At 35.2% G+C, this 25,574-nt stretch overlaps 2 protein-coding genes across 2 annotated transcripts in view; both read left to right on the top strand.

Annotated features, from left to right (window-relative positions):
- Nucleotides 1-19,563, top strand: part of LOC123548790 (E3 ubiquitin-protein ligase MARCHF6-like) — a 41,726-nt gene extending 22,163 nt beyond the window's left edge. The window contains exons 15-24 of the mRNA XM_045336331.2: nt 217-368; nt 923-1,106; nt 1,938-2,135; nt 6,496-6,565; nt 7,371-7,552; nt 7,894-8,028; nt 8,684-8,773; nt 9,249-9,381; nt 10,392-10,527; nt 11,400-19,563. Coding sequence (XP_045192266.1) covers nt 217-368; nt 923-1,106; nt 1,938-2,135; nt 6,496-6,565; nt 7,371-7,552; nt 7,894-8,028; nt 8,684-8,773; nt 9,249-9,381; nt 10,392-10,527; nt 11,400-11,484 — 1,365 coding nt within the window. The 3' untranslated portion in view covers nt 11,485-19,563. The remainder of the gene's footprint in view (nt 1-216; nt 369-922; nt 1,107-1,937; nt 2,136-6,495; nt 6,566-7,370; nt 7,553-7,893; nt 8,029-8,683; nt 8,774-9,248; nt 9,382-10,391; nt 10,528-11,399) is intronic.
- Nucleotides 19,564-22,986: 3,423 nt separating this feature from the next.
- LOC123548792 (poly [ADP-ribose] polymerase 2-like) overlaps nt 22,987-25,574 on the top strand; it is a 38,538-nt gene continuing 35,950 nt past the window's right edge. Inside the window, exon 1 of the mRNA XM_053546834.1 lies at nt 22,987-23,073. Within this exon, the coding sequence (XP_053402809.1) occupies nt 23,055-23,073 (19 nt within the window). The 5' untranslated portion in view covers nt 22,987-23,054. The remainder of the gene's footprint in view (nt 23,074-25,574) is intronic.

Genomic DNA, 25,574 nt, shown 5'->3' with positions numbered 1-25,574 from the left:
ACCTGCATGGATCCAGACCAGCCTGCGCATCCGCGCAGTTTTGTCAGAATCCATGCTGTTCGCTAACGGTTTCTCTAATAGGCTTTGAAAGTGAACAACATGCATCCTGGCCAGACTGCACAGATGTGCAGGCTGGTCTGGATCCATGCTGGTCGCAAATGCACTATTTTGGTTTTCTCATGGTGTGGCTCAATAATGTTTTTCGTCCTTTAACAGATGATTCATCTACCAGTATACAGACACACACGTCGGTTTGTTGCCTCAGTGATCATTTTTGGAAGCACGGTAATGCTGATGTTATGGCTACCTGTAAGAGTGATCAGAAAAGTGTTCCCAGGATTTCTGCCATATAATGTCATGTTGTCAAGGTAACATAATGTCTTCATTTTCTATATATATTTAAGTTTACTTATAGTTGCGACCCACAGCCTATATAAGTGACTCATGCAATGGTATTTTAGTCATTTTAGCTTGTAGAAAATAGGACTTCATACAAAAGATGTTTCATTTCCAGAAGAAATTTCTACTGCTTTAGTTGCAAGGTGTTGCACTCTGCACTGGACCATGACTTAAAGTCACATCGGAAGGACTTTAAGCAATTTAAAGTTAAGGAGTGGGAATCTCAAACGCATGACCCCTGCTGTCATATTCTTGCATCTTACCACTTGGCAACTTTGACCTCATTTTTTTCCTATTTGATGACAAATGTGCAGAAGCATTATGATGTCAACACATTAAGCTATTTACCTACACAATGTAATTTGATTGTACCCTTCCTTTCAGTAGATTATTTCAGAGGTTATCAAAGAAATTTTCAATTTGCTACCAATTGGGTGTTTATTTGCAAGTACTGTCAAACCTGTGTTAAAGATCAGTGGTAAACTGGTTGTATGTTGTGTAAATGGCCGATTGTTTCTTTCAGTGATGCTCCTGTGAGTGAACTATCCCTGGAACTTCTCTTGTTGCAAGTGGTGTTACCAGCTTTGTTAGAACAAGGTCATACGAGGATGTGGCTGAAGGGTCTAGTCCGAGGCTGGACTATGTGTGTGGCATGGATGCTAAATTTACGATCATATCTGATAGGGGATGTTCAGCTTGAAGCACACGTAAGTTGAACAGACAATTTGAAAGTGATATACTTACATTTAAATGTTTCGTTTGGAGAGTTGGGCAGGGGAGAGTTGCAAAGAACCTGTATAGAACTGCAGACAGTTTTTATAGGAATTCAAGCAACATGGTGTCCATAGATGACCATTGTTTTCGTATAAAAACTCTTTAAACTCTTAAAAATGTACTATATAAAAGATGCCTTTCTGATAGTTAGCACATTGAACCTATAGATATTAGTGGTTATAAGGTTTGAGGGCTGACATCGACACATTGGCAAGGTTTAGCCATAAACAGATCTTAATATTCAATCAGTTTCATTACCAAATTATTTGTGCGAATTGTGCAGATAAACATGCCAGTTATAAAACATCATACATGATATCAATGCTGACTTTAAGCGTAGTGATACTTTTATTAAAAGTGAAACCCCTAAAATATTAAAGTTTGATAAATTAGGGTTTGAAGTAAGAACTTGTGTACTCAAAAAAGCAAGTGGAAAGTAAGTAATGAGTGTAGTTGTAGTTATTTTTTGGAGTGCAAAAATGTGATGGATGCTCTCGGAGTTTTTTAGCTTCAGTTAAGTGCAAAAATTGCTAATTGATGATATTCTGATCAGTCACGTTAAATATATTTGAATTAAACAAATACGCACAATGATAAGTTTTCAAATATATACATTTCTAAAGACTATCATGAACATTTCTCAGTCAAAATTGCAAGTTAAATTTAGATTTTGCCATTTAAAATTTCTTGTGCTTAAAGATATTTGCATGTGCAAAAATAATATCTGTCTACAAGCTCTTATACATTGTGACCATATATTTCAGGATAATGTTATACAAGGAGATGCTGCTGCAGTCCCAGCAGCCCCTCCAGCTGGTAACCAAGGCAACAATGCTGAGAACAATGCTGCACCCCCTCCTGCCCAGCCAGGAGGTCTGGGAGCTGCACACCAGGCCATGCTGCAGGGTGGTGGGCCAACCGGTTTCCAGTCTTACAAGAGGCCAAAACTGTTTTACTTTAGGGTATGTCGGCTGTTTCATGTATTATATAACACTGGATATAAATTGCTGGTCAATATTTTATGCCTTAAATAGTTAGTTAGTCGGACATAACCATATTGTTGTACCCCCCGACAACAAAGTTGTAAGGGGGGGTATACTGGTTTCAGGTTGTCTGTCTGTCTGTCTGTCCGTCTGTCTGTCTGTCTGTCCGTCTGTCCGTAGACGCAATCTTGTGCGCACCATCTCTCCTTATCCCCTTGACAGAATTTAATGAAACTTCACACAAGTGATCAGTACCAACAGTAGTTGTGCATGGGGCATGTTAAGTTCTTTTAGAAAAAAAATTTGCAGAGTTATGGGACTTTGTTTTTTTGTTACAATACTATATACATAGACACAATCTTGTGCGCACCATCTCTCCTCATCCCCTTGACACAATTTAATGAAACTTCTCAAAAGTGATCAGTACCAACAGTAGTTGTGCATGGGGCATGTTAGGTTCTTTTAGAAAAAAAAATTTGAAGAGTTATGGGACTTTGTTTTTTTGTTACTATACTATATATAGCAACCCCAGCTAAATTTTCAAGTTATGTGTTTATCAGTTTTAATAAACCCAAAACAAAGAGCTTGTAAATACAAGCTCAGAACAGTTTGATTTTTTAAAATATCTTTATTAGAAAAAAAGTTATGGGATTTTGAAGTTGTGAATTTCCGACAAATTTTCAACTGCTTTTTCCACATTTTTTGTCGATTTTCGACAAATTCTCAGAAAAATGATGGCACCGAAAACGCTTATTATTTTAGAAAAACTGCTGTAACTTTTTTAAATTTGGAGATATTTTGATGAAACTTGGTCACTTTATGTATTTTTGCATGTTCTTTCCATTTATGAACTTATTTTTTGTCTAAAACCTAGTACTGACAAGTTAAATTAGAAAATTGTGAAGAAAAAGTCAGAAATATTTTTAATATTTTATTCACATGTCGAACAATAAATATCATCTTCATACTAGCATTAAAATACAAATGCATGTTGAAATAATTAATTTAATATAGTAATTCTATAGAGTCATTACACATTTAAACAAGAATACACATCCTTATTCTTCTTTTTCCAGCAAATAAGAGCATGTTAAAATATATACAAATAACAATAAGTTCATAACATAAATATCATAAATTTACACATGAGCATTTGATTGATGATCACACTCACAGTCTTTGTCTTTATCTACATTTTTGTACACTAAGAACATTATACATGTAGCTCCAGCACCATTTAAAAGTATATCTTTTTGTATTTTTCATACACTGCATGAATATTTGCATGGTCTTCAACAAACCATAAACGTCCAGAATTTTTGCATTCTGGAACGAAGCCGTGTTTGATTACGAACTCCTTTGATACAAGCTGCACATCCTTCCTTGCAGGCCAGGTGAAGTACCCCGGTTTTCTTGTTGATGCCAGAAAGTTCACAAATAAACAGTCCTCAGCGATATTTTCAACAATACCAGGATACCACATATCCTGGTATGCAACAGCTACATACTCATTTACAGAGAAATTGTTATTGTCCTGGCTGAGTTCCTCCTCAAAGTCACATTCAGCATCCATATCATTTTCAATTTCTTGTCTCTTTCTTTTTTTTCCCTTCTTTTTTAAGTCTTTCACCATATCCTGATGAATTTCCGCAAGTACATCTTTTTCTGCTTTCAGGTGTGTTTGGCGGAGAGTTTTCCCACCTTTGCGAGCTGTTTTCAGCATGCTAGTTCTTTCATAGGGTGACATTTGTAATTCTGTATTTCAGAGTACTGTAACTGGCATTTGATTGCGGCTGAAGTATTTGTATCCATTGGACTACACTAGCACATGGCAGATTTGATTTGTCGGCAAATGTTTTTAATTCTAACACGAGTCCATTTTTCAAGGCACCTTCAGGGATTTGACATAATTTATTTCAAAGGCCCATAATGGTCACCAACAAAACATTTAACAGTGTTGACATGGACCTGAAAATAAGCAAACAAAAACAAAAATTATTAATATGATGACGATATTATCTTTTTTCAAACATTTGAATGTCAAAAAAGAAGGTTACTTTCTCATAATTTTCAAGATTTATAGTAATTTTATTGGTTGTCCGAAATTCAGACATCCGAGTATATGGCCATTATAGCCGGTGCCCGCTCGGCGAAAACACGATTTACAGACAATTTTAAACGATATTCGAAAGTAAAACATTAAAATAAAACCAAGAATGATTAAGATTGTTAACTAGAATCGTTTTAAATATATACGGACCGATACAAGGGTTTATTAAACAATTTTTTTAAAAATTTTCTCGGAAGCATTTTCAACTCGGAACTTGGTCATTTTTGCCGAGTGAAAAGTTCATAATTTTACTTCGATTTCTTAAAAACGGGCTTTAATAATTATCAAATAAGTATTTCAGTATATCTAAATACCATTTTCCATTAAGTATTTTGCATTTAAAGACCCAACTATCGATATTTCTTTTGCTATAGACTTTTTTCTGAGACTACCGCTCGGAATTCAAATTTTCCAATATGGCGGCCAAACACGCCTCGTGACCTCGGCGCGTTTCGTGCGGTCTCCGAACTTTGAATGCAAATGCGGTCGGGTAAACGTAGATGGATTTTAATAATTTATACATCATTAAAAAGCTTATAAAACGTAGTTTTTGATGGAATAACTTCTTATTTTACATACCTTATTGTTTGGCAACAAATCTAACCAGACTTTACGGCATTGTACAAATTTTTTTTCACGGTCAATTTTTACGGGAGTAACGCCATTGGGAAGCTCATTCTTTTCTCTGATTGGATTATATTACCTCATAAATATTCATAAATGGCAAGTTCACCGCATCTTTCAATGAAAACACACCCCGTCATAAACATGTGTCCACCATAAATAGGCGCGTGCGTAGGTGTGAAAAATACCGATTATTACCAATAATTGGTAATTAATAAATTAATTAACATACTTATTGTTAATGGATTTTCTTCAAATTTGCAGCTTTTGAAAGATAATTCATTTCTGATTTATTTGATATTAGTTTTATGTAAATTGATCAGTAATAAAATGGTTTAATTGGCTAATAAACCTAATGACCCTTAGAAAATCCCTATCAGTGAATGGATTATTGGATTAAGCTGGGGTTGCTACTATATACATAGACACAATCATGTGCACACCATCTCTCCTCATCCCCTTGACACAATTTAATGAAACTTCACACAAGTGATCAGTAACAACAGTAGTTGTGCATGGGGCATGTTAGGTTCTTTCAGAAAAAAAATTTGCAGAGTTATGGGACTTTGTTTGTTTTTTTTGTTACTATACTATATACATAGACACAATCTTGTGCGCACCATATCTCCTCATCCCCTTGACACAATTTAATGAAACTTCACACAAGTGATCAGTACCAACCCTAGTTGTGCATGGTGCATGTTACATTCTTTTAGATAAATATTCTGCATAGTTATGGGACTTTGTTTTTTGTTACTATACTGTATACATACATTCTATATGCATACAGTCCACATAATTATGCAATCTTGTGTGCGTCAAATTGCAATGTACCGTCAGTGCATGCGGGGGGTACATTCATCACCTTTAGTGATAGCTAAAGTATGTGTAAAAAAATTAAGTAATTTTCAACATTTAAAATGTCAGCATTGTGCTGATTGGATAATATAGGTAACAGTTTAGCCCTTACCCTGCTAAACATCTAAATGGACTGTTCTGTCATTCAATTTGGGCAATACCATTTATTATTCAAAGGAATGTTCACTGAAAATTTACTGACTGAATAGCGACCAGTGCAGACCATGATCAGCCTGCATGGATGTGCAGGCAGATGTTGGTCTGCACTGATAGCAAAGGCAAAATCGATTGCCACCAGCAGGCTTAAGTTAAATGTTCACTACTATTCATGAACAGAGCTTCACAAGAATTTAAAACATTTGTTAATCATCTGCATTATATCAAGAAGTACAACCAATTATAACGCAAGAATTATTGACAATGTAAACATATCTAATTGCAAGTACCGGTAAATCACAAAATAAACAATATCACAAAAATCATCCAATATACAGTACCTTTGTATCAGCATATTTCGTTCACTCACATAGAACTTCATAATTTTTCCTTATGCATTAATATCGTTAGAGAATGTAATGTATTGTTACCATATTTTTACATGACCAAAATTTTCAGAATGGACACATGAAGCAACATTTGATATATGCTTACGAATGCTGTAACTTTTTCCCATAAAAGAACTTAAAACTATTCCTTGTATATCCTAAGTATCCCAGATGATATATTATGTTTGATGATTATTTTCAGATTGTGTTATTGGTAGCGCTGATGTGTTTTACATTGTTTGCAGCCAGTGTTGTATGTCTTATACTGCCAGGTTAGTGATACTTCTGAGTATCTTCATGTTCATAAGAATTTCTTTGTAAGCTCCACTTCTTCAAATAACCCAGAAGTAGTCCTAAGTACCTGCAAAAATATCCCAGATAACACCTGAAAAATTGGAATAAGTTGTTGATCCATGAAAACAGTTTTTGATGCTGATCATTTCCACTCTGCTTCTGTATCAGCAATAATTGGCAGAATAAAGCTATATTTTGAGCATGGCTGAGATGATAAATAACAGTGGATCCTTCTTAGCAGAGTGGTTAGATTGCTGACTGAATTTCTAGCTTCTCATCTCTGGGTTTGAGTCTCACTAGGATCGTCATAGGAGTAAGCCATCCAGCTGGCTTACAAAAGGTTGATGCTTCTACCCAAGTGCTTGTTCAAGCCTGAAATAATGCCAGGAGGGGCACCAGATGTCCTTTACCACCATTGAAAGTTGTAAGTTGCCGAATGACCTGAACTGTTCCAGTGTGACTGAAAACCAAGAAAATAAATAAATGAAAAATTATGTGAAATTCATGAATTTGACACAGTTGCCATCCTGAACCATTACATGTGGCTTTGCAAGATAAAATCTTAACTGAATACAGTTGCATGTAAAAAATACATTTATAAGCTGCACAGGATTTGAAGTTGTCACTCTCTTTAACATTGATATTGAAGAAAAAAGGGTATTACCTTTAAAGCTCAGAACAGTTTTTTTTACCTAGGTGACATTTTTTAACTGTTGAAAAAGTTTTCTTTGAAAATGTAGATTTTATACTTCGCAAAACTATAGGAAAACTTTTTTATTTCAGTATTTTTTGGACGCAAGTTGATGTCATTGTGGATGGGAGATGCAAAAATACATGAACTGTACACAGCTGCTTGTGGGTTATATGTGTGTTGGTTAATATTGAGAATAGGAACTGTGCTTTACAACTGGATACCACAGGGAACTGCAGCCATTCTAAATAAACTCAAACAGTGGCTTATTTTGGTGAGTGTTGATTTTAAATACAGACTGACCTAACTAGATACAATAGCCAAGTCTTGACTATCAATTTAGTATTAAGATTGCTAGAATCTAGAAGCATCTCTTGGTACTTGTCTTTCACCCACCAGGAAATTAGTTGTACTATAAATGAGTTATAATGTTCATCTTCCAGGAGGCTGAAATGTCCCAGTATTTTGGACAAATATTTCTCCCCTATTCTAAGGTAATTTGTTTAATGAGGAAAAAATCCAACTGCCTTGCAGTATTATCCTGGTGCACACCAAATGTGTTTTATGAAGCCTAGTGGGACATAGAATGTTACAATGTATGTTTGGTGATTTCAGGCACTCAAGTCACTGTTTGTAGCAGTGATATTGATGGGTGTGGTACCACTGTTACTGGGACTTTTGTTTGAGCTAGTGGTGGTTGCTCCTTTGAGGGTTTCTCTTGACCAGACACCAGTCTTCTTTCCCTGGCAGGTAAGAACATCCACAGTAATGTTAGTAGTGTTATGCCTAGGCCTTGAGCTGTTTTCTAGGCTTATTTATTAGTAAAGAGCTAGCTACAAGTATAATTAAAGCAAGAATCTTATATGCCTCGAAATAATTTCAAAGAATATTTTTAATTCGATTTATTTCATTTGCAATTAATAGTTTAACTACAGTCAAATCTGTATTAAATAGCCAGCCAAGGAAACTACAGAGTCTTGCTGCTTAAGACAAGTTGAAATTAGAATAAAAAAATTAAATTTTGGAAGTTACCCGATTGACAGCTGCTTAGTATAGACGGCAGCTGAAGCAGATTCAGCTCTATAAAGAAACCTTGCTAAGACCACCTATGTACACAGACAACCTGGTATTAAAGGTGGATAGTTTCATGTTCTTCTTTAACATTTTCAGATTATATTAACCAATAAATATTATAAAGGTCACTTGCAGATGAAGGCCATGGCTTACGGAAGGAAGGTGGTTCTACCCAGGTGCCCACTCGTGATGATATAATGCACTGAGGGGCACCTGGGGTCTTCCTCCACCATCAAAGCTGGAAAGTCGCCATATGACCTATAATTTATATATATACATGTTATACTATATTTGTGGAATATTTGTATCATTGACTTATTGTATATTTTAGGACTGGGCATTAGGAGTTTTACATACAAAAATAATATGTGCTGTTACAATGATGGGTCCACAGTGGTGGCTGAAACGTGTCATAGAACAGGTATGTATGAAGAGTCATATTGTCAAATTTGAATTTTCCTTTTTAAAGTAAATTTTCATTAATGGGGGAAATTTCAGTATGTTTGAATGAGTAAGAAGGAAGTCGTATTGAAGTTTTAATGCAAATGTCCATGCATTGATTTTAATTTATTACATGAATACAAGAAATGAGCCCTGTTTTGGTTGTTTCTGTCCAAGCTTTATTGTCAGGGCGAAACACATTCTCTATTAAAATACAAGGATTTTGAAAACATATTTATTAATATTCTAGAATAATGATGTTTTATGTTCTGTTTTACTTTACATGTGTGACAGTTGATTTTACCAAATACTGTATTCTGCTACAGGCATATAACAATAAATTATGCAGCATTCTATATTTCATTACAGGCTTATAATGATGGATTGCACATCTTTCTGTTTTTCTATAATTGGATAGAACGATTGATAAGGCAGTGTTCTGTGTTCTGTTACAGGTGTATAACGATGGATTACGCAACATGAATCTCAAGTTTATTCTTTACAAGTTATGTTTCCCTGTCATTGGTGTGCTAGGCATGTCGTTATCAGTTCCATATGTTATAGCAAGAAGTGTAGTTCCAGCATTAGGTAAGTGTTACATAGATGTCATTCCTTTATTCATAGTTCCAGCATTAGGTAAATGTTACATAGAAGACATTCCTTTATTTGTAGTTCCAGCATTAGGTAGGTGTTACATAGAAGACATTCCTTTATTCGTAGTTCCAGCATTAGGTAAGTGTTACATAGAAGACATTCCTTCATTCGTAGTTCCAGCATTAGGTAAGTGTTACATAGAAGACATTCCTTCATTCGTAGTTCCAGCATTAGGTAGGTGTTACATAGAAGACATTCCTTTATTCGTAGTTCCAGCATTAGGTAAGTGTTACATAGAAGACATTCCTTTATTCGTAGTTCCAGCATTAGGTAGGTGTTACATAGAAGACATTCCTTTATTCATAGTTCCAGTATTAGGTAGGTGTTACGTAGAAGACATTCCTTTATTCATAGTTCCAGTATTAGGTATTCAGTACATAAAGACATTTTTATTTGTTTCTCACTGTAAGAAGCATAGTTCTAGCATTAGCTATGAACTACATAGAAAACATAGCTGCAACATAAGGTATGCATTGCAAAGGACATTTCAGTTTCACTCAAGAAACATTGGGTTTGTGTTACATAGAGGACATTTCTTTGTTTCACTGCAAGAAGCATATAGCATTGGGTATGTGTTACATAGAAGACATTTCTTTGTTTCCCTGTAAGAAGCATAGTTCCAGCTTTGGTTAAGTGTTACAGAGGGGACATTTCTTTGTTTCCCTGCAAGAAGCATAGTTCCAGCATAAGTTATGTGTTACAGAGGGAACATTATTTTGTTTCTCTGTAAGAAGCATAGTTCCAGCTTTGGTTAAGTGTTACAGAGGGGACATTTCTTTGTTCTACTCACTTTGATATAGCTGGCGTCAACCTTCTTTATCAAGCCTTCTAAAGGAACATTGCCTTATGGACCACAAGTTTCTTTGATCACTTAACCCTATATAGTAAATGTTGATAAATTTGGGTTTAATGAAATTTAACATGTTATTTCATATGAATTTCAGGTTTTGATTTTGAAGTACAGAACTTAATGTTACGAAGAATTTACCCATTCCTGTTGGCTTGTGTAGTGATGGTGTTTGTTTGTGTTTTCCAAGCTAGACAGTTTAAACGACTTTATGAACATATTAAAAATGACAAGTATGTATGCACTTATGTACATGTTATATTATTGAGATGGCTTTAACAGTGTTTTCTAAAATTTTGGAGGTAGTGTCTCTGAATTCTACAAATAGTAATTTGTTGTTTCTTCGAGTAATTGGCATCTTAATGAGAATCAAAGATGGAAGACAAACAACTCTGGATATGTTGCCTTCTTTCAAATAAAATCATCATAGTGAATATATGCTGCATCCGGCAGAGGTCTGTGGCCTAGTGGTTAAGGTTGCTGACTTAAAATCACTTACCACCTCTTTGCTGTTGGTTGGATGTGAAATTGAAGCAGTAAAAGAAAACTGCCACAGTCTAGGGATAGTATTCAAAACCTCTCGATTTATAGTCTAGTATTCTACTCATTGAGCTTACTGGGCCTGTGGGAGAGGTAGATAACTGTGGTTAGTTAACCTACCTGGTGCTTCTTGATTTCATGCTGATACTTCCATCTTCTCTGCAAATAACTGACAACTTCTCCACCTTAGTAACAGGATGAATGACCTCTTATATATTTACTTTCTTCTCATCAAATAACTGACAACTTCCACACCCTAGTAAGAGGATGAATGACCTCTTATGTATTAACTGGCATTGTGAACAGTCACCTCAGATGAGGATCAAACCTGCAACATTCAAACTGGTTGATGTATGCTCTAACTACTGAAGTTACTTGGGTAGAGACCTGAAGAAATGAAAAAGATTAAAGCTTAAAAAGCTTGAATAATCAAGATTTCACAGTACTGGTCGCCATTTTGGTCAAAATAATAAAGTTATATTTATGTATATGTAATGACATGACTGTGAATTAATTTATTTAAAAAAATATTGTTGTAAAACTGAACCATTTGATTTTATTTCAGATATTTAGTGGGTCAGAGACTAGTAAACTATGATCCTAAACGTTTGGTTAGACGAGTTACAACAGAGCAGACGGCAAAAACATGAAACTTCCTATAAGAGGCTGTGCGGCATTACACACTTCCTGTTATATAATGGTCTAGTCATACGAGAGTGCTGTATTGTAGGAATTGATAAAGAATTTTATTTTCTGCTAATAAAGTACTGCTAAATTCTGTCTGTCATTTATTGGACAGTCAATCATGTAGGTCCATAATACAACTAAGTATGGCAAGGATTTTTAATAGTTAACACATAACCTGGTACTAAGATAATATGTTTGATTTGTGCGTTATCAGTTTTAGTGCAATAGTTTGGTAATATTCCTGACGAGGAAAGGACAAAAGTGAAATATAAATGTATACATCATGGCATCAGGATGAAAATATTGTATCTTCGTCTGTTAATTTACAGTTATACAGTAATACATGCATTGCACCAGTGTGACAATACCTATGAGTATTGTCAGAATTAAATGACAAATATCTGAGACAAGGCTTTGTGGACGTGAAAACGGTTTTACTAATGACAAACTTCTGGGACAAGTCTTTGTTGTGAGAACAATTTTACTAATTATTTAATAAAAGTTTCAGTTATTAAATGCATATGGTTTGTTGGAGTTTTTTTTGGTCATACAGGGACAATTGTATATTAGTACTATACTAGAAAAAGTGATTGGTCTAGTCCCTCTTTCATTTGATGGGTCCCAAATAATAAAAAATTTTTTACAAAGGGAGTGATTTAGCTGCTATTTTTGGGTGTTTTGCTAACTGATTTTTCCTTACTTCCCTGTTTTGCTTTTATATTAAGGTAGCTATGTGTGTGTGGATATATTTTTCTAAAGTTTAGAATTTGATAAAAAAACAAAAAACTTAAGATCTTACACATATACTGAGAAATTCAGTGATTAAAAATGGAAGGATTTTATAACTTATATTTTTTTTAACTTCAAAATTCTGAGTTTTATGTTAAGGTAGCTGTGCAGTTTTGAAATTATATTTGTACAGGGTAAAACCAAATGAAAGCATGGACTTAATAACTAAAGTATATCTAAAAACTATTGTGTGATTAAAATGATAAGATTTTGTAACATTTCAACAGTGTACCATTTATTATCATATGAGCCGTGCCATGGGAAAACCAACACAGTGGCTTGGCGACCAGCATGGATCCAGACCAGCCTGCGCATCCGCGCAGTCTGGTCAGGATCCATGCTGTTCGCTTTCAAAGACTATTGTAATTAGCGAAACCATTAGCGAACAGCATGGATCCTGACCAGACTGCGCGGATGCGCAGGCTGGTCTGGATCCATACTGGTCGCAAACCCACTATGTTGGTTTTCTCATGGCACGGCTCATATGATCTTTTTGAAAATACAGAATATTCAGGACCTTCACAAAGATAGGAAACTTTCAGTCATACTGGGCATGTAGATACTAGATACACCATCTTATTTTTTTGTGTTAAATGCATGTATATAGCTTTTAATGTATTTATAAAAGATATTTTATGTGTGATATAAGATATCTTATACATTAGGCTATAAGAAACACAAACGCTTGGGTGTTTAGACAAGTCAGACCGTGTCAAATACCTAGCCCTTCTCTACACATACCATGAGCATAGCTTACAAAATCTAACAGCTGTTGTCAGTGTAGTACAATAATTGAAAATTTCAAAATAACACTATCAAAGCAATATATACTTCAAGATACCAAACTATCAATTTTCGACTTGCTAATATTTGTTATTCCTGACTGGCTAATTAACCAGTCAAGCACATTACAGCAAACTGAAACATATTTAAAATAATTTATATTCAATTATTTGAATGTCCCAGTCACGAATTTTGAGTCAAACCTTTTGCAAAGTTTGGTATCTTGCAACTTGACAAAGTCTTAATTTCTATAAGTAACATTGAAAAATTCGTAAACCAGTGTTTATTTAAGTTTTATATTTTTATTCAGTTTGATTAAACTATGTCAAAATTCCTATTCTTTAACATTTGTATTGAGTGACTAACATGGTACATAGCTTTTGTATTTATTTTATGGATAAGTACTGCTAAAACTCATTGAATAACTGTGCATAATTGTTTTGTCTATTAGTACTGTAAAATCTGATATTTTTGTGATACAAAAATTTCAAAATTTTGAAATTAGAATTTGTTTGCAAGGTAGAATATGTGTGGTATATGGCAAGTTGAAACACATTTAAAAAGAAAAATGGCACTTTTGTGAGCTCTTATTTTAAGGATAAAAGGGAGTCAGTGAATATACTGAAAATATATCCCTTGTGAATTTTCAACAGAATTGAATAAAAACTAGAGGTATCATATCATATTGATGCTAACTTTACTAACAAAATAAGTATTCTTATATGGTGACTTATCTAATATATAACCATTTTGTACAAAATACAAATTCTTTATGGTAAGGTTTGTTGATAGATAAACATTTTGTAAGAGGCATTTTGTTGTTTTTCATAATTTGCTTTTTTATTTCGATGTAAATGAGATGTGAAACCAAAATTTGTAGTCCTGTTTGGCGCCATATAGCCTATACTGTGTTGGTGCGCCGTAAAACCCAAATAAATAAATAAATAATTTGCTTTCTATTTACATTTGTATTTATTTAATGACCTAAACTTAAGGTTCTTTTGTTATTTTTCAGTTGTTGTGTATTGTTTCTTCTCTTTTAACATTTCTTAATTTAATCAGAATATGATAGTTTGGTCAGTATCTTCAAGCATTCCTTTGTATAGAATCTGCTGGCTCAAAAAATGTATACTGTGTACATGTTGTTTTTTTCTTTGTTTCTTTGTTGCAGAATTATTTGATGCTTTAAATCACTTTGAATTCATGCGAATTTTATTTTGTAAATTTGCTCTATCTGATTTGTTCTATTTTCTAAATGTAGCATTCTTGACTTGAGAAAATGGAAACTCAAAATGTATTTGGATACACGTAACAAATCTATGGCGAAAACATTTAATTGGTGAGAAAGGAAACTTGCAAATATTAGCAAAAATATTCTTTTTGCTGATAAGTATTTTACAGAAATGGGCATAGCTAAAAAAATGCATTGTACAGGTCCCTTAACCTTGTATTGCAATTTTACAAAATTATGCCCCTTTTTTGGACTTTAATGTTCATTCAGTTGACAGTGCTGTTGAATAGTCAAGCAATGCTGTCCTCTGCCAGCTCTGTTTTGTTTTTTTGATTTTACATAAAATAAATCATGAAAAACAGATTTTAAATGGGTTCTGCTGTCGGCAATACTTCGCCCACCATTAAAGTTGTTATGTGATTGAGGTACTCTTCATTTTGAAAACAAATAGACACTATAGAATTGTTATTTAAGACATTTTTTTATGAACTTTCTAAGGTATGTTGAAATTAATTGTGAACATTGTTGAAAATGCTTATATTTATAATTCAATTAAATTCATAAAAATACAAAATGTTGATCTTGATATTCAAAAGTAACAATGTGTCATCAATATCTCACAAGAGTCAGTGTGCAGATGTCGTGGTTCCTCACTGGTTTGGTAACCAAATGGGCAAATGGGGTTACGCCATAACTTAATGGACCCGACCATTAAAAAATATAAAATAGTATCCGTTTAAATTATGGTAGCCAGAACTATATTAGGCACTATTTACAACATAAAGGGTAGAAAAGAAGGTTGCCAATGATACAGTTATTGTAAAAGTGAAGGTCAACATGCATGCTGTTATTTCTTTTGATTATATCCCAGATCTCATGATAGAGAAATACATGGATATATATAATTAAGGTTTTACAGTACACTCCTCTTTTATATAGCTGTTTTGAAAACAACAGGACTTGTTATGGTATGGCGTTGTCTACCATGGGCTGTCCACCTCTCCGTCAGCATTTTCTGTTTCAGCACGCTAAGAATAGTAGCTGCAGCTTTTAAAATTTTCCTGATGATTAAGCACCACTTCAGGAGGATCCCTGCTGTTTTGAGGTCAAAAGGTCAAAGGGAAAGGTCACAGTGACCTGGAGACTGAGAATGGTTTCCAAACTGGAAATCATATAGGATAGCAGCTATGACTTTCATGCATTATACACTGACTAAGTAACTCTAGAGAAAGACCCCTATTGGTTTTAGGGGTCAGTGACTCAAGGGTTAAGGTCCTAGGGACCTGACTTAATGTCTGTTTTTTGTTTCCGGGGTCAAGATCACAAAGTATATTAGCTAAACCTTTCAAAAATTGTCAAAAATTAATGTAAGAATATCACAATTTGGATGACATTTTCACAATAGAATAATTTCTACAATGTAGATTTTAATGAAACTTTTTACATTTGTAAATGAGCCTATTGTCTATCATATTGTCTTCAGGGAAGGTCCTTTAGATTTGCCTGAAAGACACAAGACTGCAAGTCAGTTGTACTTGGTAGACTGTGATATATTTGTAATAAACTTCATCAAAATTTAGCATGCTATACAATGTATATTTAGCTATACTGGGCATTGTTCACTCTGCTTAAAGGTGCTTTCTCAGTAAATTGTGTATATTAGTGCTGCTGTGTGAAAACCAAAGTTAAACTTTTGTGACCAGCAAAGATCCAGATCAGTGCACATCCATACTGTTCGTTTATCCTCGCATCCATACTGTTCGTTTATCCTCCCATCCATATTGTTCATTTATCCTCGCATCCATACTGTTCGTTTATCCTCTCATCCATACTGTTCATTTATCATCTCATCCATACTGTTCATTTATCATCTCATCCATACTGTTCATTTATCCTCTCATCCATACTGTTCGTTTATCATCTCATCCATACTGTTCATTAATCATCTCATCCATACTGTTCGTTTATCCTCACATCCATACTGTTCATTTATCCTCTCATCCATACTGTTCGTTTATCCTCCCATCCATACTGTTCGTTTATCCTCCCATCCATACTGTTCGTTTATCCTCTCATCCATACTGTTCGTTTATCCTCCCATCCATACTGTTCGTTTATCCTCCCATCCATACTGTTCGTTTATCCTCACATCCATACTGTTCGTTTATCCTCCCATCCATACTGTTCGTTTATCCTCCCATCCATACTGTTCGTTTATCCTCCCATCCATACTGTTCGTTTATCCTCCCATCCATACTGTTCGTTTATCCTCCCATCCATACTGTTTGTCCCCACATCCATACTGTTTGTTTATCCTCCCATCCATACTGTTCGTTTATCCTCCCATCCATACTGTTCGTTTATCCTCCCATCCATACTGTTCGTTTATCCTCCTATCCATACTGTTTGTCCCCACATCCATATTGTTTGTCCCCACTTCCATACTGTTTGTTTATCCTCCCATCCATACTGTTCGTTTATCCTCCCATCCATACTGTTCATTTATCCTCCCATCCATACTGTTTGTTTATCCTCCCATCCATACTGTTCGTTTATCCTCCCATCCATACTGTTCGTTTATCCTCCCATCCATACTGTTCGTTTATCCTCTCATCCATACTGTTCGTTTATCCTCTCATCCATACTGTTCCTTTATCCTCCCATCCATACTGTTCCTTTATCCTCCCATCCATACTGTTTGTCCCCACATCCATACTGTTTATCAGTTTTAGCGCTTGATATTGGAACAGTGTGGTAGGATGTGCAAGCTGATCTGGATCCATAGTGGTAACAAAGTGTTAACATTGGTTTTGGCACAGTAACACTTAAATATTTAAGGTTACTCATTCACAGGGACAATGAAAATTTTCTGTTTGCTGATATGCTTACAACTGATCTAAATGGTACATTTTCTAATCAGATTTAGTTAGCAACCAAAATATATTACCGAGCCTTTCTGCAGCAGTCTTTATACAGTTTCTAAATAAATTAAATGTTGTTGACTAAACATTGAAATTAAATTTACTCGACACTTTCAAGGAAATTGTTGGAGCTTGTTTTAGGGAAAAACAAAATCTATGAAAAACTGGTACTGTATACAATCATGTACATGAAAATACTCTAACAGAATGTCTATGTTGGTCATATTTCAGAACGATTGCAAATTTTTATGCCCCCAGCATCTACTGATGCGGGAGGCATATAGTGATTGTCCTGTCCGTCCGTCTGTCCGTCCGTTCGTTCATCCATACGACGTTAACCAAATGGGACCGTTTAGTCTAGCATCAATACCCCTTACTAGAATGACTTGATACTAATGCAGATGTAACCTGTGACCATTCCTCATCTTCAGACATCACCTGACCTTAGTTTGACCTTGACCTTGACCTCATTTTGGACTTAGGTTGCTTTATATGGGCCATCTCTTGGTTAACCAAATGGGACCGTTTCGTCCACTGGCACCAGATCAGAAAGAAAATGCCTCCGTACGTGTTATACCCTACCCCTAGGTATTCTATAAGAACCATGGTCATGAACGGGAAAGTGCACTAACCCGTTTCAATCGTACATTTCTCAACTTAAACGCGCAGTTCGGTGAATGGGTACCTAGTATATTGAACAAGCGATAATTTATCTTCCATCTTGCACCAGTCACATTGTCTCAATATTCCATATTGCTGAGATTATCAACATATTTTATGCTTTCGTCAACGTTACTGAAAAAACTTGCTTGACCTTCCCTAATGAACATCCGGTCTAGAGGTCACGGCAGTGTGCACATGTTTGGCGAAACGTAAACAAACAAAAACAGAATTAAATAAAATCACAATTTTACACTAAAACTCATAATGATGAATGAAATTCATCTTGTATATGATCTTTAATTTGAAATCGTACATTGGTCTGCATCTGTTCTGTTTGTTTTATTCATTTTGCACATTTATGCTGCATTTTCACATTTTATCGAACACGTAGTAAAATGACGATTGACATACATTTTCACAACAGCCAATCAGAATGGTTTTGTAATCTAGAACGGAACTTCACCAGGGAAGTTCAAGCAAGTTTTTTGTGTAACGTTGAAATAACTATAAACTACGCGTTGTTTTTCTAAGATAAGATGTATTGAAAACATGTGACCAGTACACAATGCAAGATAAATTACCACTTGCTTGATATCCATAGTAAACATTTACCACACTGCGTGTTTTAGATATGAAATGCGCGATTGAAACGGGTTAGTATATTTTCCCGTTCATGACCATGGTTCTTATAGAATACCTAGGGGTAGGGTATAACATGTACGGAGGAATTTTCTTTCTGATCTGGTGCCAGTGGTTTCGTCTAGCATCAATACCCCTTACAAGAATGAATTGATACTAATACAGATGTAAACTGTGACCATTCCTCATCTTCAAACATCACCTGACCTCAATTTGACCTTGACCTCGTTTTGGACTTAGGTGCAAAATCTATCGACAAGGATGCCACTGGGAGCATCAAGTGTTTATTGAACACAGCTCCTTGTTTTTGCCTTTTGTTATATTGATTTATACCAGATAGGGATAATTTCCCAGTATGTATTGCAACATTTCTTCCCTGTTGAGTATATGGATTTAAGATAGAGAGATGGACAGTTTCACAATTATAATTACTAGTTTGTCATATTTGTTAGATGATATACCAGATGCTTAATCAGTGATCAGATATGAAATCTAATAATTCTGTAAACAAAATCTGAAATTGGGATACTTAATTTATTAAAGGGAAATATGTCTCTAGATGAACATCAAAATTTTAATTTTTTATAATTAGATAGTTCTGACAAGATATATCAAAAATGATAAACACATATTATGATGCAATTTTAATGTTTACAATATAAAATACAGCTAAAATTCTTACTACTTTATATGAAATTTCGATTGACTAAAGTTTTGGAGAGTTTTACTACAAAGTTAACGTACTACAACTATATTACAGTATTTCATGATTAAAAGGTGTCTAACTTCTTTATTTCTGCTTTCTGTTGCAACTGATAACTAATATTGAAGCATTTTCTATTTTGAAAATTTTGACTGAAATCTGAAGATGTACCACTGTAAAGAACATCAGGAGATATCACAAAGTCTTAAGCTGAGGTAAACTCCTTAATGTATATCAAAGAATCTGTTGTTCCTGAATTGTAGGTGTAAATGTGTCATAGAAATTAGTTATTTTATTTCTGTGACTGCCCTTACAGAAGAAAAAGGCCTGCTGCGTACTCTTGCTGTGTACATACAGCGTATATGATGCGTACATGATGTGTACTGAAATCAATAGTACGCAGGATATACACCGCACATACACCGATAGTACGTTTGTAGTACACTTTTGACATGCAAATGAGCTCTGCCGCGTACTACTTGCTGCGTACATGCTGTGGACTACATAGTACACAGGATGTACGCTGGAGGAATTTAGTATGCGAGAAATAGTACGCAGCATGTACACGGCACATACACTTTTCACATGCAAATGAGCCTGCGGTGTACTACCCCTGCGGCGTACATGCTGTGTACTCCTGCGGTGTACATGCTGTGTACTCCTGCGGCGTACATGCTGTGTACTCCTGGCCCGAGTCCTGCGGCGTACATGCTGTGTACTTCTGCTGCATACATGCTGTGTACTCTTTGTGGCGAAACTGCTGTGATAATGTAAATTCCTTACCCCACCAACTTTCGTATGCAAATGCTGATCATTTGGACAGAAAAAAACAGAAAAAAGATAAGTGACATGCATCAATAAGTATTTACCCTTACCAAAATAATGTAGATTGATGTTATCAAATAAATTAGTATGCTTTTCTCCATCCACTTTTCAATGAAATAAATCAATTTTGTAGCATGTAATTTGGTAAACATTTGAAGAAAATGGCGTAACTGCATCAAGGGGAAACAACTTTAATGCAACTTAATATAAGTGTTATGATTTATTATAGACGATGTGTGCGTAGTATGTATTTATTTTGATTAAAATCCATCTGAGAACAATCTAGGACTGGAATTATATAAGCATTTATACACTTTTACGTCCGTAAAAAGTAGCGCACCAAAAAATTTTGGATTGATTTTTTCCAATGGGGCAAGCGCAATTAGCCAAAAACGTTCTGAAAATATACGAGCGGCAAATTTGATGAACAACTTTTTAATTTGGTGAGGCCTTAATGAGTTAACATAATGAGCATTAAAGCCTTTATAAAACATGATAGAGTGGTGTTTTGCTTAAGAGTATTCAAATAACAGTGAGAGCTATTAATTCTTCTCATTCGGGCGCTGTTGCGGCATTATCTTGGTAATTATTTCATGTATAACAAAATGTAATGCAATGAAGTTCAAATAAGGCTTTTCAATTATCCAAGTTAGAAAGCTCCAGGATTAATTCAAAATGAAAAAGAATATATTTTTACACTGCATGCAAGGTGCAGCTCAGAAATCACTAAGATGTAAGCTTCACAAATGAACATTGCAAATAGTTTGGCAAATTTTTATTGTTCAGAATACCGGTAATCTGAACTATTCTATGCTATTAAGATAAAAGTTACTCGGAAATAAAGTTCTTGCTTCCAAAAAAAAAAAAATGTACAAATCCTTCCTGCATGAAGTCCCTCCCGCGTATATGAAGTTTACTTCAGACTTTAACTTATAAAAAAAAAACTAAGTATAAATGCCAAAAGAAACTGTACAAGTCTTTCCCGCGTATATTAAGTGTACTGCACAAATTTCAAAGTATCTGCGGTGTACATGCAGTGTACTATTTTCTTGTACAAGTCCCTCCTGCGTACATGCAGTGTACTCCTTAAATTTTCAGAGTCTGTGCTGCGTACTTGAAGTGTACTAGTGACCTCCTGCGTACATGCTGTGTACTAGTCGAAATAGTACACGGCATGTACGCGGCATGCGGTGTATGTAAAATGTACTCCTCTGGCGTACTACTGTGTTCGCGGCATATACACAGCAAATACGCAGCATGTACGCCACAGAGGCTTGCTTCTGTAAGGGTGACTCTAATAAAATATTTGTTATGTTACATGGTGTATTTGTATGATTTTTGTCTCTATGAGAGTTAATGAACAGTAAATCTGTAAAACAACGCGAGTTGTAGTGTTTTTATTATGATTCTTAGATGATCTATCTGTCACTGTGACCTTGGCCATATATATGACCTTTCATAAAGGCAGAATCACTTGCTGCCAGCCGGTTAAAGGGTCTCTGCTCCTGATTAAAATCAGAATATCATATTTCCAGTACATATGAAAAAAATTGTATCAATGAAGAATTGTAAATCAATATTATTTATGTTAATATGCAACTTATTTTCTTCTATATAATTACATCAAATTTCTGCAAGCTCGGCTTATACCAGAGTAAAGAGAGTTACGGTCCATGAGTTGGTCAAAATTGCCATATTTCACAATTTTAACATAGTAAGAACTTAGAAGCCATCTTCATGTAAATAACTGTGTATTTACTAGCAACATCATCTCAGACAAGTCCGATAATGGGCAAGGATTCTCAAGCAACACCAGTGGCTTAGATGCCTGTCTTCATGGGCAGTACATAATGTACATGATCATAAAACCTTTAAGCATTAATTATGGGCATGGTTGCTTTTCTAATACCTAAGATCTGGCCTTTGAGTTTGTATTAATCAACATATCTCCCATTTTCACTTTTTAAGGAAATTTTCATAGCATGACTATTGCAGCAAAATCATTGGGCAAGACTGCTTAAATAACACCAGCTAGAGTTATTGCCCTTGATTAAATTAAAACTGCTGTATATGTTATCTATTAAAATCTTAACTAACTAACTTGTGAGCATTCAGCAATGAAGGATAACAGGCCATTAAAGCTCACTTGTTTGTCAAGGACATCTACCCTTTTCACTGATTTTGTTAGGAATATAAATAAAATGATTCACAATGATGATTTAAATTTATCAAGTCTAAGTGGAGTTATTTTAGATTTTTCTCATTTGGATAGCAGAAAAAATAAATTACAATTCTGACGAGTTATTGATATATTAAACTTCGAAATCAGTTTTTAGAAGCAACAAGTTTAGGAAATTTTTAGTAAAATCTGGGAAGTTTACATTTTTTTTTAGAAATATTCATGTGTTTACACATGGATTTCCTAGTCAAAATAATTCGACATTCAGATTGTTTTATATTTGTGACGGGGCAATTTAAAGGGATATTGCACATATGAAAAAATTATCTCAATATTTCCTAGGATCACGTCAAATTTGTTGGACTAAACGATTTCCTGTGAAAAAAAGACCTTTTTAACCATAATAATTATTTTATTCATAAATAATGAATTCTATAAGAATATCCATCTGTCTGAAAACATTGATTAAGACTGTTCATTAGAGGTCCTGAAATGTGCACCAACACTCAATCCACCTAGCACTGGCTTTTAAAGGCGGACTGTATAATTGATCCAAATGGACCACAAGTTGGTCAACAATCACCCATTTATATCCTGTATCCAAACACTTGGAACACTAATAATGATGATGTTTACTTCACAGCTGCCGCACAAGATTACATCAAAAACTTAAATGTAGACTACCTGATTTAGACCGAGCTTATGAGTAAGTTCTAAATAAAGCTTATAGTGGTTATTGTACGGTACGATACGGTAAATAGCCACGACCGGACGAAAACGGCTGCGCGGGAGAAAAAAATATGCCCAGGAAAAGAAACGGTAAAGTTAACGTTGATTTTCTCGTTAAAATTGAAAGACAAAAGTTGTTATGGTGTCAGTGGCATAAAGAAAGAAATTGTCCATTTTGATAAAGCAATTTTGTTTAATTTCATTATTTGTAAAAAGTGCAAAGTCGTCAACTTTGCGTTTGTTTACCATGATTTGCGGTGATAGTGTAATTTTATCTCGTGCAGAAAGACCTAGTACCGCAAGTCATTTTAAAGAATTCTAAACCTCCAACGACTCAGAGGTTCAAAGTGATCTATTTACATGGTGCCGTTTCCGCCGTTAGTGGTTAGCTTTAGCTTTTTGCTTTAATGATTGGAAGTGTCTAGGGGTACGGATCCGTACCTCTAGAATCAGATTCTAGAGGTACGGATCCGTACCCCTAGAATCAGATTCTAGAGGTACGGATCCGTACCTCTAGACAAGCCTGTTAGGGGTTTTCTAGGGGTACGGACCTCCTTTTTATAGATATGTAGGGTTATTTATATCTTCCGTCCGTCCGTCCTTCCGAAAATGTGTCGCGAGTAGCGCTGAAAGTATTTGACGTAGAGTCACAAAACTTTACAGGAATGTTGGTCAGCATGTGTAGTTGTCATTTTAATGTTGTGTCGTGCCTAGCTCTAAAAGTATATGACCTAGAGTCACAAAACTTTACAGGCATGTTGGTCAGCATGTGTAGTTGTGCCCCTGGGGTTTCACGTCCGGATTCATCCAGACATGTAGGAGTTATGGCCCCTGACTTAGTAAAATATTGGTTATTTTAATGTTGTGTCGCGCATATCTCCAAAAGTATTTGACCTAGAATCACCAAAGTTTACAGGAATGTTGGTCAGCATGTGTAGTTGTGCACCTGGGGTTTCGCATCCGGATTCATTCAGTATTGTAGGAGTTCTGGCCCCTGACTAATGTCATGTAGTGGGGGCATCTGTGTCCCATGGACACATTTCTAGTTTTCTCTAAATTTTGAGGTACTGTAGGGGACACTCCCCTCATTTTGATGGGGTCAGGGGATTCACCACCTGGAAAATTTTGAAATACAGGTATGAAATAGTGGCCTCTGATGCATTTTTGGTCTTAATTTTGAGAAAATGTTATTTCTTTGACAAAATAATTTGGTGCAACTTTGATGAATAGACACAGTAAACGTTAATCATGTACAGTACATACTTAGGTTTAAATCACCAGATAATTTGTAATTTTGGAAAGTATTTGATAATTTTTTTAATAATCTTTTTTCCACCTTGGTACATGTATATACATACATACAATAACATTTTCTATCACTCTTTTGTTTTCTTTCACGAAACAAATAATCATAAATACCTTGTATCAAAGTCCCTATACAAACCTAAAAATGCACTTCCTATCCACTCTTACTGTCAGATGTGTCTGACTCAGCCCAATGAAAAACTTCACACGCACACTGACAATAAAAACTGTCAATCAAATTCTACCTCGAACACCTTTGTCGGCACATTTTGATGTACTTCAAAAGAATGCCTGGCAGTGTGTTATTTGCACATTAAAGATTTTAACATCTGGTAGATCTAATAATAGCTCAAATTCAAGGCAAATTAAATATGGATTAGGTATAACAAGAAATTACGGTACAAATTTTGTATGGATTTTTTATTTGAAGGCAGTTCATGAGTACGGAAACTCACTGTTTGAATTGAAAGGTACGTTCATATTTCTTGAATATGGTGGGTGGGCGTTTATAGGAGGGCCTAGTATTTCTGAAATTCAACCCAAAAGTGTGCGATATTTTACCGATTTTGGGGGAATGGGCGCTTAATAGAGTATGGGCTATTATTAGAATAAATACGGTATATACGATGCTAAAGTCATGCCCTAGATTTTGACACAACATCTGTTTTCTGTCGCAGTTTTGTGCTTTATTTTCTTGGTTTATTATGTCTCCCACCGCACAGTGGGGTGGGAGACATATTGATTTACTCCAGTCTGTGTGTGTGTGTCTGTCTGTCACAAAGCTTGTCCGCACTCTAAGTCAAACATTTCTCATCCGATCTTCACCAAACTTCAACAAAATGTGTCTGCCAATAAGTGCTCGGCCAAGTTCGATAACTAGCCAAATCGGCCTAGGCACTTCGGAATTATGGCCCTTGAATTACCTAAAACACTCAGAATTCTTGTGCAGCTTTGCCCCTAAACCGACGCCTATACTACTAGTAGTATAGGGGTCCTTTTGGTGTCAAGAAAGCGCATGCACAAGTTGATTAAGTAAACAGTATATAAAGACTGACTTACTATTTAGATGATTAGGCAGTTGTGGGAAACATGTGCTTTTCTCAAAAGCATCTCTAGTTTTAATATGACATCCTCATCTATAACACTAAACAGAGGAAGATTTCCCTGTTTTTAGCTCACCTGAGCCAAAGGCTCAAGGTGAGCTTTTGTGACCGCTCAGTGTCCGTCTTGTGTGATTGTTCAAATTATACCCCTAGGTTCAAACAGGGCTCCAGATAATTTTTTTG

This window comes from Mercenaria mercenaria, chromosome 6, assembly GCF_021730395.1.
Source record: "Mercenaria mercenaria strain notata chromosome 6, MADL_Memer_1, whole genome shotgun sequence".
Classification (NCBI taxonomy): Eukaryota; Metazoa; Mollusca; class Bivalvia; order Venerida; family Veneridae; genus Mercenaria; species Mercenaria mercenaria.
The sequence above is the reverse complement of the archived record's forward strand: the minus strand, read 5'-3'. Positions and strand labels throughout refer to the sequence as shown.